At 37.5% G+C, this 17,765-nt stretch overlaps 1 protein-coding gene and 1 pseudogene across 2 annotated transcripts in view; one reads left to right on the plus strand and one right to left on the minus strand.

Moving 5' to 3' along the window:
- The window catches only part of Prss12 (serine protease 12), an 81,369-nt gene that overhangs the window by 14,467 nt on the left and 49,137 nt on the right, over positions 1 to 17,765 (plus strand). For both annotated transcript variants that reach the window (XM_023704427.1, XM_023704428.1), the window contains exon 2: positions 8,482 to 8,632. In XM_023704427.1, the coding sequence (XP_023560195.1) occupies positions 8,482 to 8,632 (151 nt within the window). The remainder of the gene's footprint in view (positions 1 to 8,481; positions 8,633 to 17,765) is intronic.
- Positions 15,619 to 15,848, minus strand: LOC101563085 (annotated as a pseudogene).

A 17,765-nucleotide genomic window follows, 5' to 3' on the forward strand; every position in this document is an offset into this window, starting at 1 on the left:
GCCCCCTACTTTTCTTAAAAGAGTTACAAGAACAGAACTCTAGCTTGAGTGAATGATTTCTCCCACATAGGTATATTTCACATGTTACAGACATTCCTTGCTTAATGGCCACTTCTGTTCCTATGACTGTGTCATTAAATGAATTGGTCACCAAATGAATTGCGTATGGTATGTATATTTCAATATGCAGAACAAAGAAATGGCCAAAGGAAACTCCAACTTGATGGTTTGACTTTTATTTGTATAACTCTTACATGCAATATTGCAATGTATAACAACATAAAACTGTGGTACTGTCCTATACTATACAATTTGCAAAAATTACTCAGTATATAAAGGTACACTGTGCAAAAAAGCACAGTGAAGGTTTATCAACAATATGTACAGAATGGTACAAAGAAAAAGACAGCTCATAAGTCCAAGCAGCCAGGTGTAAGTCCAACAGTGCACCTCAGTCAGAAGACCGAACAGTCTATAAACAGGTAAGTCATTAAGTGAAGAATATCTGTACTAATCCTACTGAACTGGGCAATGGGGAAATGCTAAGTGGGCAACAGTTAAAAGCATCTAAATTATTTAGGCCTAGGCCACAGACAATATGATTCTGAGAATTAGAATATTTTTAGCAGCCTGTGCAGGGCTAGTTGGCTGCTGACATTTGCTTTAACTTTCTACCTTTATTCTCCCATGAATTCCCTTGTTAGTGTGTGTAAATGTAGGGGAGGGATGTCACCACGCTTTCTTCCCACAGTGGATGAGAAAGGGGTGATGTCCCAGACCTGGGGTCTTTGCACTGCGCAGGTCCTGCAGATGGGGGCAACTTCCTGAAGAGCTGCTGGCTGAAAGCTGGCCCTCTCATGCCCCTAGACATGCTCCTTAAAATGAGTTGGTGTATAATAAATTCCTCTGGTCCCAGAATTTTTATGCCTTGTGTTTTAGGATTTTACCAGGAGAAGAAAGTTTTATTATGGGCAAAAGGATTTTTTTGGTTGTTGTTCTGCTTATTTTGTGTTTGTGTCTTACTTTTTTCCAAGGACGCACACCATATGTTTTTCTTGGCTTTTAACTTCAGAGGGGATGAAAAACTATCTCGGTATGGAAAACAGTGCAAAAATGCATGTCTAAAAGACTGAAAAATAACTTTTCAATCTATAAATATATTGGATTAATAATCAGTGAGTGGTGATGGCTGTAATATGATGATGCACATAAAAAGGTAGAGCTTTCACCACAGATTTCTTCTGTTGCTCCCACTGGAAAAATAGAGAATAAATATTCAGTAAAGACAAACCTTGAAGGCCTAAGATTTGTTTAGAATTTTGATGTTATTAGAACAACAAATAGAAAGAAAATACTAGCTTAAAGTGAATAGTACTTGATGCCTATCAGGATGGAAAAAGGAATAAAGCCAGAACCTATAAAGTGTTATAGTGCTTGGAAATGTTAATTGCTGATTTCTTCAATGAATACTTAGTCCTGCAAATAGCCATTGGCCGGTGGTCAGATCACAAAAAATGTTGATTTGATACTTTTTCCTTTGAAGGCCGGGAGATGTAATTAATTTGGATGCTGATGTCCTGTCTTCCTTTGTACACATACAGCACATGTGCTTTTATTACCCCTGAAAATCATAAAAGGATAAAATTTCCTATAAGGTATAAAAAGAACAAAAACAAGAACACTCACGTAATTATAGCGTGGTCACTAGTCTTTTAATTGATGAACGAATGTAAACTGTCACCCCACAAACATAAACTTCAGATAAGCCAACTTGATTGCTTATGTTGTCTGTTAGTAACTATTTTTTTTTAAATGCAAGAATTGCACAATAAAATCTGAGCAATCCAGGTTTATTGTCTTGAAGATATAATCCTATTTATGTATCGTGAGTGTCTTCTCTTTGGCTGATGGAAGCTATGACATGAAGACAATTCAGAGATTACTGTGTTAATCATATGAGCATGGACTATCTTTAAAGCTTAAATGAATTTGTACAAATTAGGGGTTGCCTATAAACATATGTGAATTAGATGAGCTAAGAGCAGAGCCCTCCTATATGTTATTATTAGTCATAAAATCTTGCTGTAACAACAATATATAAGATTTTAAAAATGTAAATGAGTTACCTCTGTATTATTGTGCTCAAATATAGAAATAATGTCAGGTTGTAAATGATAAGCTGAAATATTAGAAAGGATCTTCAATCATCTAAACACTTACTTTACACACATGATGGTAGCCTTGGAGAGATGTGCAATCCAGAATGACTTCTAGCTGAGTCCAGACCAGAACTCAAGCCTCTCTGGGTCTTGCAACACATTTCTTGCACAAAACCACCCAAATCACCTTTTCATATCCAAAGCATGTCCATTTTCCTCTAACTCAGTCGTAGATGATAAAAGCGCATACCAATAGCTATTCAAGTTTTTGAAAGCAGCTATTAAACCAACCCAAGTTTTAGTCTGTCTTGAACTCCTTGAAAGACAATCTTGTATTTTTTTCTTCTTTCCTAACCTAGACATCTTTATTGATTGTTTTTTAATTTTTAAAAATCCAAATGCTTTGATTAAAAGTTTTGCTAACATTTGATAAATCTATCAACTATGACTGAATTTCCAAAGTGGAAAAAAATAGCAAAACAAGCCCCATGTTTTCTGGACTGGGCCATATTCTTATTTATTAGAGCAATGTCTGTTGCCGAGGAGATGAAGAAAATATACTTCTTTGGGAAAAAGACATCTGGCAGGGTGGGGCGTGTCCTGTAAAGATGGCTGCTGGCACGTGTAACTTTTCCCCTGGCAAAAGAAAAAAATTGTTTTGTTTTGCTTTCATTGTTTTAAACATGATTCCAGATGATAAGAGTGTCTTAGTTGAATCATTTCCTTAGAGTTTAAATATGAAATGAGTTTGATTCATGTTTTATACTAACTAGTGTCCAATATGAGTGCATCTAACTCTTTGAATTCCACTTGATTTTTAAATAACATCTCATTTAACATACTTTCATGTACTTGAGATACAGATATATTAATTATATACTGTATAATGTATGTGAAATGCTTTGGTAATGAAATAGTATGATGGAGGCAAGATGGAAAGTTATTATGAAGCTTTATATAAAATACAGACACTAAAAACTTTTGTATGTGATGCAATATAATCATGATGTGGGGTTCTTTAGGTTGTACATAGCACAGTTCTTAAAGAATGGATTCTTAGATTTCATAAGGGCTCTCCAAGCTCCATGCTATGAAAATGCTGATTAACTAGTATGGTTTTGGTACACAGATACACATATGTTCGCATGAAAGTAAGGAGAGCAGGGATCACCTGTCCTCTGGGGCAGATCACAGATTTCTAGTGGATGACAGTATATTTTAATGTGTAATCAATCACATGCTTGCAGCATCACTTTTTTCATTTTCCTTGGAGAGAGTTTTATGACCAGATGTCCCGACTTGAATTGCTAACTGCTAGTACAGGGCAGTGTTCCTGTTTGAGCATAATTATTGGGTAAGAGAATAAAAAAAAAAAAAACCCTTTCAGTACAAGACACACAGAGAGACCAAGTGTAGAGTAGATTGCTCCTCTGAAGTGGAATAATAGAAGTCATGATACAGGCATTTGCTGAGAGCTTCAGTCCTTTGCAGATGGGAGATGAACCTGTTCAAATCTTGATGTCTTGTTGAGTTTCCCCTTTTCTTCTTTTTATTATCCACCTTTTGGGTAAGGTTACCTTGTCAAGTTCATGCTCTGCAATGCTGTTTCAAGGATGGTATTAATTTGGCCCACTAATCCATTGCTTTTGTAGCTAATTGCTTTTACTCTGTTTTGTGGCTTATAAAATGTCTTAACATTTTTCAAGTAATAAAGTAAAATTTTGTAGACAATAATTATGTTTTCTATCATTCTATCTTGTTTGTAAACTATTATGGTTTGTGTCTAGTTGTTCCCCCAAAGCCTCATTCAGTTATGGGGTGGACTTCTAGAGTTTGTGGTTAATTCATGATCCAGTGCTGGGATTATGCACCGGTGTGAGTGCTGCTGGGAGTATGGGTTCAGTGCTGCTGGGATTAGGGATGTGGGTGCTACACTGCCTGGGGCAGATAGCCTGAATGCAACGTAAGGAAGACAGACTTGCTGTCTGTTGCCATTGTTGCCACTACTCCCATTTGCTCTAGGTGTTTTGCTATATTTCACTGCCATGAACTACTGCTCTTTGCCATGTGCCAGTCTGCCTTGGCACCAATTGAGTATGGACTGAAACCTCCACTAACTGTGGACTGTGGACTACATAAACCTTTCCTTCCTTAATTTTTTTTTTTTTTTTTTTTTTTGTGGTACTGGGGATTGAACTCAGGATCTTGTGCTTGCCAAGCAAGTGCTTATTCTACTGAGCCATCTCCCCAGCTTTCCTTCCTTAATTTTGAATGTCACGTATTCTGTCCTACCAATGAGAGGAAAGTAACTGAGACATAAACTCTTACTGTCTATAATTTATCCATCTATTATATTGTCTCAGTTACTTTTCTCTCATTGCTGGGACAAAAAACCTGATACCTAATATTAAGGAAGGAAAGGTTTATTTAGCTCAGTTAGTGGAAATTTCAGTCCATACTCAGCTGGCTTCAAGGCAGAGAGGCACATGGCAGAGGACAGGCTTTCATGGTGGTAGAAAACAGCAAAGAACAAAGGGTGGAACAGCAGCTGCAATAGCTAGCTAGCATCTCCTCCCTCCTTACATTTGTGTGCAGATTATCTGCCCCAGGGCAAGTATAGCACTCATACTGGTAATCCCAGCATTGGATCATGAATTAATCACAAAAAAATTAATCACAAACTCTAGAAGCTGCCCCAATGACTGCATGAGGCTTTGTGGGGGACAAAGAGACACAAACCATATTCTGCTTATAAATATAGTTTTCAGGTCATTTGTAGACATATAAAACCAGGGGTTTGATAAGTGAGAAGTGATCATAAAAAGAGATCCTCTTATAGTGGATTGAGAGCATAAATTATTTAGTTGAAATCAGAGAATGCTGAGTGTACCCTAGGGCTCAGTGGTCAGTCTTTGTACATTTCTTTAGTTTGGGAATTTAGTGTCTTGTCTTAAAGTCATATGCAAGTTTTGGATGAAAGGACAGCAGCAATCTAAATGAAAACATGTGGGGAGTTTTATTTATCTATAACTAAAACAAGAGCCAACTATTTCACTGAATTCTTTCAAATGATTTTTGTGAGCTTGCTGGGACGGTGAGGTTATTAGCCAAATTTTATTTGTGTGTTCTTCTGTATTTTAACAAGTACTTATCCAACCAGAAAACAAACCTCATACTTTTGAAAATAGAATGGGACAGAATTATAAGATGAGAGGCAGTATGTCATAAAAACTCTAGGTTCTAGTTGAGTTCCAATTTCATCTTAAACTGTTTCATTTATTTATTATTTCCCACAACCTTACCAAGGAATAATGTATATTGAGTTAAGCATATGCTTTTTCATCATTTTTGTATAATTTCATGTTTTCAAAGGAAAAATAGGCATCATAAATAAATGTTATTTATGAATTGTTTACTTATATTATTTATTTGTTTATTTAGATTATAACTTATACAGGCGCAGGGACCAGGTTTGATCCCCATTGTGCCATGCCAGACCCTCCCCCAGGGTGCTGAGATGGTGACTGAGATTGGGTGTGGTAATCCCAGTGTTTGGGAGGCTGAAAACAGGAGGATCACTGAGTCTGATTTGTATAATGAGACCCTGTAGACCCTGTACTAAATACATTAGAATGTATCAGCAAGGGGCTGGGAGATAGCTCAGCAGTCTAAGTGCCTGCCTGGCAAGCACAAGGACCTGAGTTCCATACTCAGTACCACATGCTGTGCAGGTCTGGGAACCTGGGTGTGCTGTGCTGGCTGTCGAAACTGGGCATGGAGGTGCACACCTGTAATACTAGCACTACAGAGGCTGAGACAAGAGCATAGCTGTGAGTTGGAGCTGCATAGTGAGACCCTGTACCAAATAAATAAAAATTTGAAAAAAGAATGTGTCAGCAAATACTCACTGATTTGACTTTTTGCTGTAAAACTCAAGCACACTTTTAATATAAGTGTGAATATGCAGAGCACAGTTACCAATGGCTACTTACAGTGTGGAGAATTAGAAGTGTTTTTTCAGGTGGATAAATGATTAGTAATTGGCAAAAGATACACTTCCTAATAAGAACTCATTGCTTTACTGCCAAACATGTTCAATTTTGTGCTTCTATGTTTTGTTCAAACTGACCGTGTTGTGAGAACTATTCTTCCTCCATCTGTAGCTTTCCAAATCCCTTCTGTCCCTTTGAACTCACTTTTTCAAGGGAGAGTCCCTAACTGCTTGCAACTCTGATCAGATCTTTTCTGAATCACTTTAGAGGTTTCTGTACTCATTCTACCCCTATCCTTGGGCAACAGCAAAGTACCTTTGTTTCTTGGTGTTTTGAAACAAGGTCTTGCTGTGTACTATGGGTTGACCTTGAACTCACAGCAAGTCTCCTGAGTGCTGGTATTATAGGTGGGCACCACCACACCCAGCTTTTTTTTCTTTTCTTTTCTTTTCTTTCTTTTTTTTTTTTTTGTAATGAGGCAAGTTCTGAAACTGTAATCCAAGCCATCCTTGAACTTGGTATATAATACAATCTGGCCTTGATTTCCTTGTCCTCCTGCCTCAACCTACTGAGTGCTACGATTTCAAATGCATGGAGACAGTAAGCTTCTTGTGGGCAGGCTGTGTCTAGAACCCTCTTGAGTGTCCTGAGTTTGTTAATGATATACACATGCTCATATTTATAGCAGAATGATTCGTAATAGCTAAATCCTGGAAGTGGCTTTTGTGTCTGTTGATCATTGAGTGGATAAAGAAGATGTGGTGTTTATAGACAATGAAGTACTTGTGTGCCATAAAGAAGGATAAACTTGAGTCATTTGTAAGAAAATGGATGAACTTTGGAGTCTATAATGTTAAGTAAGATAAATGAGACATGCAGGCTTAAATACTACATGGTTTCTCTTGCATAAGAAAACCAGAATATAAATAAAGAGCAAAATTGGGGCTGGGGAAATGGCTCAGTAGGATAAGTGCTTCCCTGTCAAGTGCAAGGGCCTGAGTTCAATCCCCAGTTCCACCAAAAAAAAAAGTAAAATAAAAGATGAAAAATAGGGAGTATGGAGATAGGTATTTTGTAAAGTGGAAATGTACAAGATGGAAGTGGGGTGGATGGTGGAGAGGGGAAGGGGTAGACAAAGGACAGAGATGTGTTGTGCACATGAGGAGCTGCAAACATTGCTAATAAAAAATAAAAGTTTGAAAAATACAGTTGAAAGCTTCAACATTGCAAATTATCTCCCTCTTGGGATACATTTTCTGAACTTGGGATACACTTGCCAATCCAATCATAGAATAAATACTATATGTATTTTACTTCCGAACTGGAAATACAAAGGTGAGAAGGAAGGGCATTATCTGTCCTCATTCTAGCTGAGAGGAGAGAGACAGGCTTGACATCATTGTCAATTGATGTAATTAATGACAACTTAGCTAAAAGGAAATACTGTGAGGAAGCACATTAGATAATACGGTAGGATGTGGCTTTGCTAGGGCAGTTGGGCAGGTTTTCTGGGGAAGGGACATTTAGAAATGGTGAGTGAGTGATGTGAAGCAGACAGTCACAGTGAAATCTGTGGGACGTTATTGTAGGCATAAGGAGCAGCAAAGGCGAAGGCTGAGATGACAGTGAGTGTGGAGAACTTCAGAGATGGGTGGAGAGGAGGACCTGGTTGTTGTAGCCTAGTGAATGGGACCAGGAGAGGAGACGAGACAGAAGTTTAGAGGTTGGCAAGGGCTGGATCAGGGCATTGGTTCCAATGGGAATGTCACCTTCTGAGGTGGGTCTTGACAGAGGAAATGAGCATGATTTGTTTCATGCCCGGATGATTTTTCAGTGTTTTTTGTTGGAGGACCTGACTACAATATCTATCATCAAGTTATCATGAGTTAAATGGTAATTTTGACCTGATTTCTAGCAAAAGTATATAATTCTGTACTGAAAATAAATACATTATAAACGTAAGTTCCACTTGTAATAATTGTATGCTGATAGAGCTCAAGTTGCTATAAATAAAATGTCTTCACCATAATACTGTAAAAATCAAACATATTTCCAGTAATCTGCAGTGTTTCAGTGTCTTTTGTGGTTTTTGATGTTGTAGGGGAAAAGTTTATGGAGACTGTTTCCTGTGAAAAGCTACTTGTGTAAATCAATTTACAGCCACTGAATTGTTCAAAATTACCATAATATATATCAAATATAATGTATATGTTCATCACTAGTGTGGCCTAGTGAGTATTATAGAGAACAGGAAAAATAGAATATACCTAGTTTTCTATAGACTGATGTCAAAGACTATATTCAGCTTGTTTCTAATTTCACACTGCAAGGCCTCCCATTGCCTGTCATTCGCCTCGCCGATGGCAGCAGTGCACATGAAGGTCGAGTGGAGCTCTACCACGCTGGCCAGTGGGGGACCATCTGCGATGACCAGTGGGATGACGCCGATGCAGAGGTGATCTGCAGGCAGCTGGGCCTCAGGTTTGTTTTCACTCTTCTTGTTTTGCTGTGTTTGGTTTTATTTTGTGTGTGTGTGTGCATGTATGTGTGTTTGATTCTTTGAATCTATTATTTCCACATCCAAAGGCAGGGGCTGTTTGTTTAAATTGCATATTTCTGTGAAGGAAGAGAAAAAGGTAGCTTTGATCTTTGTACTAAGATGTAGGCTCCCCGAAGAGCACTTGTACTTTGTGGGTCTCACCTGCTTGTGTCGGAACTGGAGTGATTTTATGTCCTTTAAGGATTTAAGATTTTCATACTTTTCACTAGCATCCTTTGTTTTATGCCCAGCTAATGGCCTGCACGGTGACGTAAAGTCGGTTCATGAAACATTAGTTGTTAGCTTGTAACTGATGCTTAATTCCTGTTTCCCAAATAATGTGCAAACTACTGGAATTTGCTTTCTTATTTGTTAAGTAGGTGTTTAGACTATTTTTGAATATATATTTGGGCCAGCCAAATAGCTCAGTGGATTAAAGCACCTTCAAACAGGTGCAGGGGCCAGGGGGTTCAGTCCTCAGGCATGCTGTGCCAGCCCCGCCCTCGGGGTATGCTGAGACCGCAATTGAGACTGGGCATGGTGGTGCACGCCTGTAATCCCAGCTCTTGGGAGACTGTAAACAGGCAGATCACTACAAGTCTGATCTAGTAGTGAGACCCTGAACACCCTGCAGACCCTTCCCTAAAATGCAATATATATATATATATATAGATAGATAGATAGATAGATAGATATAGATATATTTGTACTCACAGTTATCAATTGTATATGTTCAGTAGTGTGCTAATTAATTTACATGTTAGTTACTAAGAAATCTGTTGCTTTGCCAAAAATATTAAGAGCTTTGAACACTGTAATAGCTTGTTAATATTACCAAATTCTGAAAGCATTATTCATTATTCTAAATTGAAGTTACAAGATTTTTATCTCCTTTTCCCATTGATGGACTGGGCATTGAACTAGGGGCCTTAATACTGAGGTACATGCCCAGTTCCCTTTTATTTTTTATTTCTGAGACAGACTTGCTAAGTTGTTCAGTTGTCCTCTCTGGGCTCAAACTTGTGCTCCTCCTGCTTCAGCCTTTCAGAGGTCTCAGATTATAGATATATGTCACCATCTAATATTTTCATTTCTAATATATTTCTGTGAAAAGGCAAGTTTTTGTCACTTAGAAAATTGCCTATCAAATTTAAACAACACACCATATAATTACCTTTACAGTTTATCAAAGTGCTTCTAAAAACTCATGCTGTAAGGTAGAGTTCTTCCATGAGAGACACAGATCGTCTGCACTTCTACAGAGATTTCTTAAACAAAGGCCATCTGGATAATAATGTATGACACAGAGAAGACAGAAATGGTATCAATACAAAATCCTTAGTGCTGAACACACACCCGGGCCAAGTGTTAACCTTTCTCTCAAGCCTTCAGTCACTGCCGTCTTTCTATAAAAGGATTCATGTTTGGAAAAATGATTAAAAGGAACACATATCCAGGTACACAAGTAGGGTGGTCAACTTCCCATGACTGTGACAGAACACTTAAGATAAAAAACTTACAGAGGACAGGTTGATCCTGGCCAGTCTTGACCATGTGGTCAGCTGGCCTTTGCTCTTGTGCCTGTGGTGAGACAGAATGCTGCGTGCCAGAGCAGGAGTTGCTCACACAGCCAGGGAGGAAGGGGATAAGGCCCCTTGCAGCCACTTCTCAGTGCGCTGAGGCCTCCCATAGGACACACGTCTTAATGCCTTTGTGCCTTCTTAGAGCACCACAGGCTGGGGAGCAAGCTGCTTAACATGGAAATCGTTGAGGGGTACTTACCCAAACCATTCCAACAAGGCTGCAGCAATCTTCCATAGACTGTGGTATAAACTAAAATCCCAGCTTCATAGAGATGTTTTCATTAAAGGCACTCTTATACTGTGAGCTGACACTGTTCATTTCTCTTGATTTTATAGTTCTCTTATAAACTTGCATTACAGCAATATTCTACAGCTCCTCTCTGTCTATAATTTGCTCTGCTCGATCAAAGGCTAAGCCCTTTCAGATGAAATAGTTTCTTAATGGCACATGGCTGGTAGCAGATGGCATAATTGTTGCTCTTCTCAATTTATGATTCATTCTTAAGGAAATCTCATCTCAGTCTTATTTGCTTTGTTGAATTTCCAGAAGGAGACTACGTCATGCCTCCCTGAAGAGGTGGTTAAAATTTCTTTGTGAGATGCTCTTTTTGTTGACCCTTATCTTTTAATGATGTCTGCATATTTTTGATAGCTAGAAAGCTTTCTAAATACAAAAGGAATTTTGGAACATAAGATACGTAAATCTGATTAACTCACTCTTGGATAAAGATGAGGAGAAGGAAAAGAAGTCAGCTGTTAGAAAATTAGGTAACTTGAGAATATGTATGTTCCAGTACCTCATTATTTCAGGTAGAGTCACTTTAGAGTTCCTTTTTGTGTGCTTCACTTTAGAAAGTACTTCCCTTTGTCATTCAAAATTCATTAAAGCATAGCTTAAAACTGTGACATTACATGTTATTTTGTTGATATGCCCTAACTTACATGGGATTTTAAAATTTAAACATTTCTTTCTCCTAATTTTTTTTTTCTTTTGCTATACTAATATTATACAGAACCATACTGAGTTGCCATCAAGTAGAATAAAACCTCTTCTGGTGCAAATTACTTTAAAATGTTTCTTCTTTTTAAGTTTTGCCATACTTTAAAATTTTTAAATGTTTTTACACTAATGATAGCTAGGATAGGGATTATTGAGCAAGAAAGAGGTCCTCCAATGGGTGGGGAGTGCGGCCCAGTGAGATTATACACTGTCCTTGAAGTTGAGCTGTTAGGTGGAAGCAGCCTCTTGAGGCCTGTATCTCCCCTAACTTAGCACTCTTTTCTTTCAAGCTGCACTGCTTGTAAATTGACCACATGTTAATGAAAGTAAATGCAATAAAGGGGTAAAAGCAACGGAAAGGTCAAAGGAGAAAATTACTTTTGAAAGAACATGAAAATGAGCACGCTATAGATAGGCTGCATTTGATGTGTCGTGTCCTTCAACTGAGAATGTCCCAGAAGGCCATATTTCTAGTTGGCTCTTGTAGTCAGACTTGGTATCTAGTAATAGTGTAAGGTTGGGCAAATTATTTAATTTCTGAGCCTCCGTTTTTCTTGTCTATAATTTGGGGATAGTAAAACAGTGGGACCACAGGGAGGATTCGATGAGTTAATAAAGAGCTATTAGAACAGCTTTGGGTACACATCCCATGTCAGTATGGAGTTGGAGGAGATTCTTTCCCCCAAAGAAATCTAGAAGAGTATTGATCATTACAAAGAAAGCTAGAGTATTGAGAATTATGAATGATTTTTTCATGCATAGTTCACAAATACCACAAAATAACACTTAGAGGAAGGAATTATCTTATACAGTCATCTGGCCTAACTCTATTCTGTCTACCTCAAAGAGTTAGTCAAGCCTGGGGATTTAATTGGTCAGATATTGCTGCTTACTTGCCTTTTCAGGGAGCAGTGGGGACCAAAAGGACAAATTTTTTTATCAAGACAGTTTAATAAATTAAATAGGTTTAAGAGTGCTTTGAATAAGGATCAGACAGAATCAATTGGGTATGTGTTTATTAGGAATTGCCATTGAGTAGGTCAACCAGCTCTGCATAGAAAATAATAACTCAGTGTATTCTGTCAGAGCATGCTGCTTCACAAATTTATTCTGTGGTTGCGGAGTAAGAAAGTAGGCAACACTGGGACTCTTATCACAGAGGAACTGGCAGGCTAATGTGGAAATAATTTCCATAAAGGAATGAAAGAGAACACACAGCTTTATTGAATTTATACAGAATTTACTTTGACGTTTCTGTGCACAAATTTGCTTTCCCCAGTATTGTAAGACTGCATTAAGAGCAGAGTCACCAGTTTCTTTGGTTTTCCCCTGAAATCAAAACTAGGACTCAAGGAAATCCTAGAGACTGAGTGAAAGAATGTGGGAATATGTAAATATTGTCTTTTTAATTTTCAAAAACTAAAAGACTTAGTTGGACAATCCCATTTGTGTTACATTAGAGTTTCCTGATAAAAATTTCTCCCTAGAGTTTATTCTATTTCTTTATGATTATCTTATGAATTTTAAGCTTTTTGTGATCATTAAACTGATATTTACAAACAATGGAAAATATAGAAATGTACAAGAAAGAAAACAAAATGCATAAGGTGGCACTTTCATAGTGGATTTTAACAGAGGGGATTTTTCCCAGAACCACTACTTGAGACCTGTATATTTCCAAAGAAAAGACACAGTTCAGGGACAGTTAACTAGGCTTTTTTGTTTTTTTCCTAGAACTATGTTAAACAATCATTAATATATTTGAAACATAAGATAAATTAGTTATCCTGCCCCAGTCTGTCTAGAGTCACTGTCAGCCATGGATGATTTTAGGATTTTCTCTCTGTTGGAAATGAGCCCCAGACGCAGTTTGTCATTGCAGATAATAAAGCACTCAGACAGCAAGGAATCTCACCAAGCCTTTTAGTTTTGCAGAAGGGTGCAGGCTTCAGGTAGCGAGCACGCAGAACAAAGGTGGATTCCTCGTTTTATCTGTAACACTGGAAGAGCAGCTGACCTTTTCCCATGGACTGGTTTGGAAGTTCACAATCTAGCAGGACTGGTTCACTCAGAGCCAGCACAGGGGAAATCTCGGGGGTAGCTGAGGGGAAAGGAGAGAAGAGTGGAGGGGAATGTGGAGACAGAAGATTCTTGGGCTGTGATAAGCTAACTGTTTCATAATGTTGTTCCCAGGATTGGAACAAAGTGTGTGTTTTCTGTCACTCAGTGTGTTCAGGAAAGGCTATCTAGGATGGGCGAGAGGTCAAGATGGAGTCAGGCCTGTTTGATGGAAATGACAGAACTTACTGTTTCTCATATCTTAGAGAATAAAAGTCTATAGTTTATTACCTGTTAATTTAAGTATTGTGTAAAAATGATATTTTTAAAAATTTTAATGATGTGAAAGTAATATTACTTTATTATAGTGAATTTGAGCAGCTTATCATAGATGATCAGCTGCTATTGGATATTTCTTGGTCTGTGACTATTCTGGTCCATTCCAGTGTCATTTTTTTTTCAAAGTTGATTGTTTTCTTGTTCATTAAAATGGAATATTAAATTATCATTATTAATTGCCAAGAAATTATTTCTCTTACGATTCCATCATATTGCAAATGTTTCACCCACACTCTTGATTTACCTATGACTGTGATTGTGTATTTTGTTATACAGTAATTTTCAGTTTGATGTCATTGAACTTTTCAAATTTTATTTTCTGACTTCTGGGTTACCTAACTGTATTTCCTAGCTTGCTTAGGAAATCTTCTGTTACAACCAGCATTATAGGAACGATTTTCCTGTTGTTTTAAGCAAGTAACTTTTTATTGTTCTTTCCTTCTTGCCCTTCCATCTCTCCTTCCACCTCCCTTTTCTCACTCCTGCTTCCCCCCTCGTCTTTAAACCATCTGGATTTACTTTTTGCTTCTGTTGCATTTGGGATCCAACTTCATATTCTCACATATTGGTCCCCAGTTTCCTCATGGCACCTAATTGTGGCTCACTGAGTTTTACCCACTGAAATTTTCCTCAAAATACCTTTTTCTTCCCTGATATTTTCGTCAAGGCAATGATCCAAGGAGCCTCCCGATCTGCATGGTTGCCTGGTGTCTCTGTAAGCTGCATCAGCCTCTCTGTCCCCTTCTTATCCCTACCCCTTATGTTCTCTAACTCCCAGTGTTCTCTAAATCAGGTTCCATATTTGCTTTTATTAATCTCTCGAGTGCCTGTAAACTTTTTCAGTAAAGCGCCAGGTCGTAAATATTTTAGTGTTTGCAACTACTCAGCTAACCACAAAAGAAGCCTCAACTTAGGCTTCCTTCCAACAGAACTTTACTTTTGAAAAATGAAATTTGAATTTCATTTGATTTCCATATGTTACAATTATATTTTCATTTGAATTTTTCTCCAATCATTTGTACAGTGTAAACCTACTCTTAGCTTACGTGCCATGTAATAACAGGTGGCATTCTGGAATTGCCTTGCTGGCTGACACCCGCTCTCTATGCTCCAGGTCAGGATTCTTCTCTTCTGCCTTGAACCTTCCCTTTAAAATGGGGCCGCAGGTCCTAGGCTCATAGCTCCAATCCCTTCTCTGAATCAATAGAAATGTATAAATTAGCACATGTTAAACAGTACATTTTAGTTATTTTACTCTCCCCTTTCAAATTCTAGAAATTATGTACCTACAACATTTTGAGGGTTTTTTTTTTTTAGATAAATTGAATGTTTCATACATTTGTAGGAATACAAGTACTGCAAAACTGAATTTATACACTGGAAATTTATGTAGCAGATGTTTCATTTTTCAAAGAAGTTTCCCATTTTCATCTTTTCCATCTTCCTCAATAATTATCATGAAATAATAATTACCATTCTCATGGACAAACTGCTCCACTATGTTGGACAGTAATTATACCTTTATGTTTCATATGACTGTCATTCATTTCCTGGTATAATTTACAGCACTCAAATTAAAAAAGCTCACAGAAATTAGAGTACAACAGCAGCCAAATTCATATGAAAATAGGCTGGAGGCCCAAGACTTGTAAGTACTGATTTAGTAGCCAAGTGTCTACTGTAAAAACCTTCAATTTCTTCATACTGTTAAAAATGGCATTAATGGAAATGAGATATTTAATGAACAAGGAACGAGGAATGAAGTTATTAAATACAACTAACTGTATTTTAAATATAAATACATTTCCTGATTAGTATCAGATGAATATCTAAACTGTCTACACTGAATTCTGGTCTCAGAGAAAAAGGTCAGAGATAATTACACAGAAAGTGCTTCATATTGTCAGGTCCATTTTTAAAACAATTGAGCTCCTGTGAGAAAATGGCATTAGTCTTTCTTTTTATCAGAGATTTCTGTTGGCCCTTTTGTTGGTAATCTGCTTATATCTGCACCTTACAGTTTACTTGGCTTTTATTTTTATCACTGGATTCTTCTATAGATTTTTCAGGCCATATATGACTAACAAAAGGTGAAATCAAAGGCTATATGTATGGCTCCAGGAATTTTTTGTAGATCCAGAGCAGAAATGGAATGACTATGCAAAGAATGCACACCATTGTCCAGGATTGAGGTCCTAAACCACATGACAGTACAGCACAGTGTTTCGAGCTAGGGGCTGCTACAAGTCTGGGCGGCCAGAAGAGTCGTGTAATGGCCGGACTGTGTGAACATGGTGCGCTGGAGCCAGTGGAGCTACTCCAGAGCTCAGAGTCCAGGCTGGCCCCCCAAACCTTCCAACTCCATTTTGAGTTTTATTTTGTGTCGGTTATATAGTTTTCTTATTTGATGTAGTACAAGTGTTATGTGGAAATATTTTCCATAATTTTACTGAGAAACAAATGGCAATGAGACAGTTTCAAACCAAATTGGTAGGACAGATACAATAATTAACACATTGCATACATTCTTGCTAATTGTTAATTGCTGTACAAGATGCAAACATGATATCCTATTTACAAACACTATTAGAACAAATTCTTCTATTCATTAAGAGAACGTAACTATATATCTATCCTAACCATTTTGAATACACAGATACAAAATGGACATTCATCTATATCCCCTTTTTTTGTTAAGTTCTGTTATTTGAATATTATAAGTGTGTAACTCAACAAAATATTCTAAAAGAGTCCAGTAGTCCATAATAGTATTGGGTCTTCCACTTCACTGGCAATGTCAGAAATTGTTGACCTGAGTCTCCTACAGCTCAACATAACAGTATGACTTACCTTCTTATACTTCGTCTTTATACTATTCTGCTGGATGGTTAAGACCAAGGTAAAGCAAGACCTATGCAACAAGAGTTGTAGTTTATGGGTCTGATAAGGTCAGTGAAATCTCCTCAGGATTTATCCTGAGGTCGTGTACCCCAGATTGTAGAATCTTTGTCAGTGCAGCCATGTGGATGAGTCACGGCCATTCCTTGGCCAATGTGCTCTCTGTGAAAGCCTGAGAGAGAGTTTTCTCTCCATGTGACTCTCCTTAGGCACACTCTACATCATTGATCACTTTCCTCTTTGGCCCCATAATCTCCTTGATCAGAAAATTTGGGATACCACCGAGTTACATGACAGTACAAGTTCTCATATGTCCTGAGTCTTAATTGACCTTAGAAGACTAAGGTCAAAATGTTGGCTTTCCTTGCGGCCCTTCTTTTTCTCTAATTTTGATCTGCAAACTTAGGTTGTTAACCCTTCAGAAGAGAAGTTTATTGTTATTACCATACAACCTAGGCTGTTAAGCTTAACCTCACTATCTGCCTGAATATCAAACATCTTAGGCATAACATGGAACAGATATTTTTCATCAAGTATTGATATGTTGAACTTTAAGTTCCTACAAAATATGATGAAAAAAACATTTAAAAATTACGATATATTTTTAAAAATAGGCATAAAGAATTATATAATTCTTATTTTTACACATAAGTACAAAAATCTAACTATATACAACCTTGAAGCAGGACAGTCCCTCAACATTGCTTTTCCTGTCTTTTGCCTTCATTCACCACCCCCTTCCCTTTGAACAATCATCTACCGGAGAGACAGCACAGCAGCAACTGGCATGTCATGACAAGCAGCCGTAATTCAGAATACCAGAATGACAGGCATTCCAAGCATGAAACTACTATTACAGATTACCATCTTCAGTGCAGTTGCTTAGTTCACAGGTATCAGTATATATAGTTAGTCAGGGTAAGAATCTTTCCAATTAACTGCTAGATTCAAAAATCTTCTGGAGATTCTCAGGATCATTCCCTTGCCCATTTTCTACATATAACTGTATTACTTGTCACTGTCATGTTTCTTAGATCTTCTCCTTTCCCTCTCTTGATTACTTAGTCTTGGAGTTCCTGCTTTCCTTTTAATTGCATTATACCTTTCTATTTGTATTTCTTCTTTTTAGTTCTTATACTAGGGAAACTACACGTTATTTACACATTTGTGTCTGGTTTATTTCACTTATGAGTATAT

The sequence above is a fragment of the Octodon degus genome, unplaced genomic scaffold, assembly GCF_000260255.1.
Source record: "Octodon degus isolate 3935 unplaced genomic scaffold, OctDeg1.0 scaffold00196, whole genome shotgun sequence".
Lineage (NCBI taxonomy): Eukaryota > Metazoa > Chordata > Mammalia > Rodentia > Octodontidae > Octodon > Octodon degus.